Here is a 1,082-nt window from a genome sequence, read left to right as displayed (position 1 = left end):
TTCCACAAAGCGCGAAGAGAAACAGGCGTGAACCTCTGCTCGCCTTCACTCGTTCAACTTGATGGTAATATCCCCTGAAGTGCATAGAAGCCATGGAGCAAGAGCACCTCTTTATCAGCCCCAGGAAACGCTATGAAAATACTTACATGCGGATGTTTGGGGCTGCTTGTGTCCGTTGTGTGGCCGCATCTGTGTAAATTTAGCTTGCGGTATGCCATTTGAGTACTGCGAGTTCTCCGGCGCTGCCTGTTCAAAGCAAGGGGATGCGAAAGCAGAAGACCCAAATACCCAGGCGTCTGCATTGCAGCAGAAGGAACATGAAGAGCAGCTCTCAAATGAATTAGAAGAGAAAGCCGCAATAAGCGATGCAAAAAGAGGCGCCGGGAAGAAGGATGGTGCGAAGCCGGTGAGCCACCAACGAACTGGCTGTAGCTGAAACGGATAAACAAGTTAGTACTAATGCTGGGATTCGATGGTAATAATATATCTGTGAACTCAATGCGTTTCTGTATATCATTTCTCAACGTTTCTTCTACACTCAGATGCTTTTTCTGTACCTGTCGAGGCAGAAAGAACACGCACACCCGTCACCCAGAAACGATAAGCACTACACTACAGCTCTCACTGCTGCAACGTATAGAGGAATATGCATTTGTTGCGGTATTTATTTTTTGCAGAAAGTCGTGACTGTTCAGAAACAAACGAAGAGAAGAGGCAAATGTGCAACCAACATCTGGGGCCTTGAGCACTTCGGTGCGTTCACTATCATTCCCAGTAGAGAAGCAGCGAAATATGTTTCATCGATTGCAGAGGAATATGAAGAGGAAATTATATTTCTTAGATTACAAATGAAAAGGAAAACATTCTAACCCCCACCATCTTGCTTTCTGTTGCAGGCGTCAAACAAGAACAGGTGGCGAAACTCGCGAGTAAACATTTTGCCTGTGGCTCTTCATTCCAGAAGGGGCAGCCTGGCCAGATGCCATTTGTTGAAATTCAAGTGGGTGGAGCAGTAGAATTCGTAGTATTGGTAGCGGGTTTAGGGTTTAGGGTTTAGGGTTTTTAGGGTTTAGCCCCCCCCG

At 46.4% G+C, this 1,082-nt stretch overlaps 1 protein-coding gene across 1 annotated transcript; it reads left to right on the top strand.

Moving 5' to 3' along the window:
• Window positions 1-211: 211 nt before the first annotated feature.
• On the top strand, window positions 212-869 carry EMH_0093690 (uncharacterized protein; the record flags this gene model as incomplete). The annotated part of the gene is made up of 2 exons (XM_013502013.1): window positions 212-406; window positions 678-869. 2 exons carry the CDS (start codon window positions 212-214, stop codon window positions 867-869), a joined length of 387 nt encoding a protein of 128 aa, XP_013357467.1.
• Between the last annotated feature and the right edge of the window lie 213 nt (window positions 870-1,082).

Source organism: Eimeria mitis, genomic scaffold, assembly GCF_000499745.2.
Source record: "Eimeria mitis Houghton genomic scaffold, Emh_scaff8081, whole genome shotgun sequence".
Classification (NCBI taxonomy): domain Eukaryota; phylum Apicomplexa; class Conoidasida; order Eucoccidiorida; family Eimeriidae; genus Eimeria; species Eimeria mitis.
This window is presented reverse-complemented; position numbering and strand designations above follow the sequence as displayed.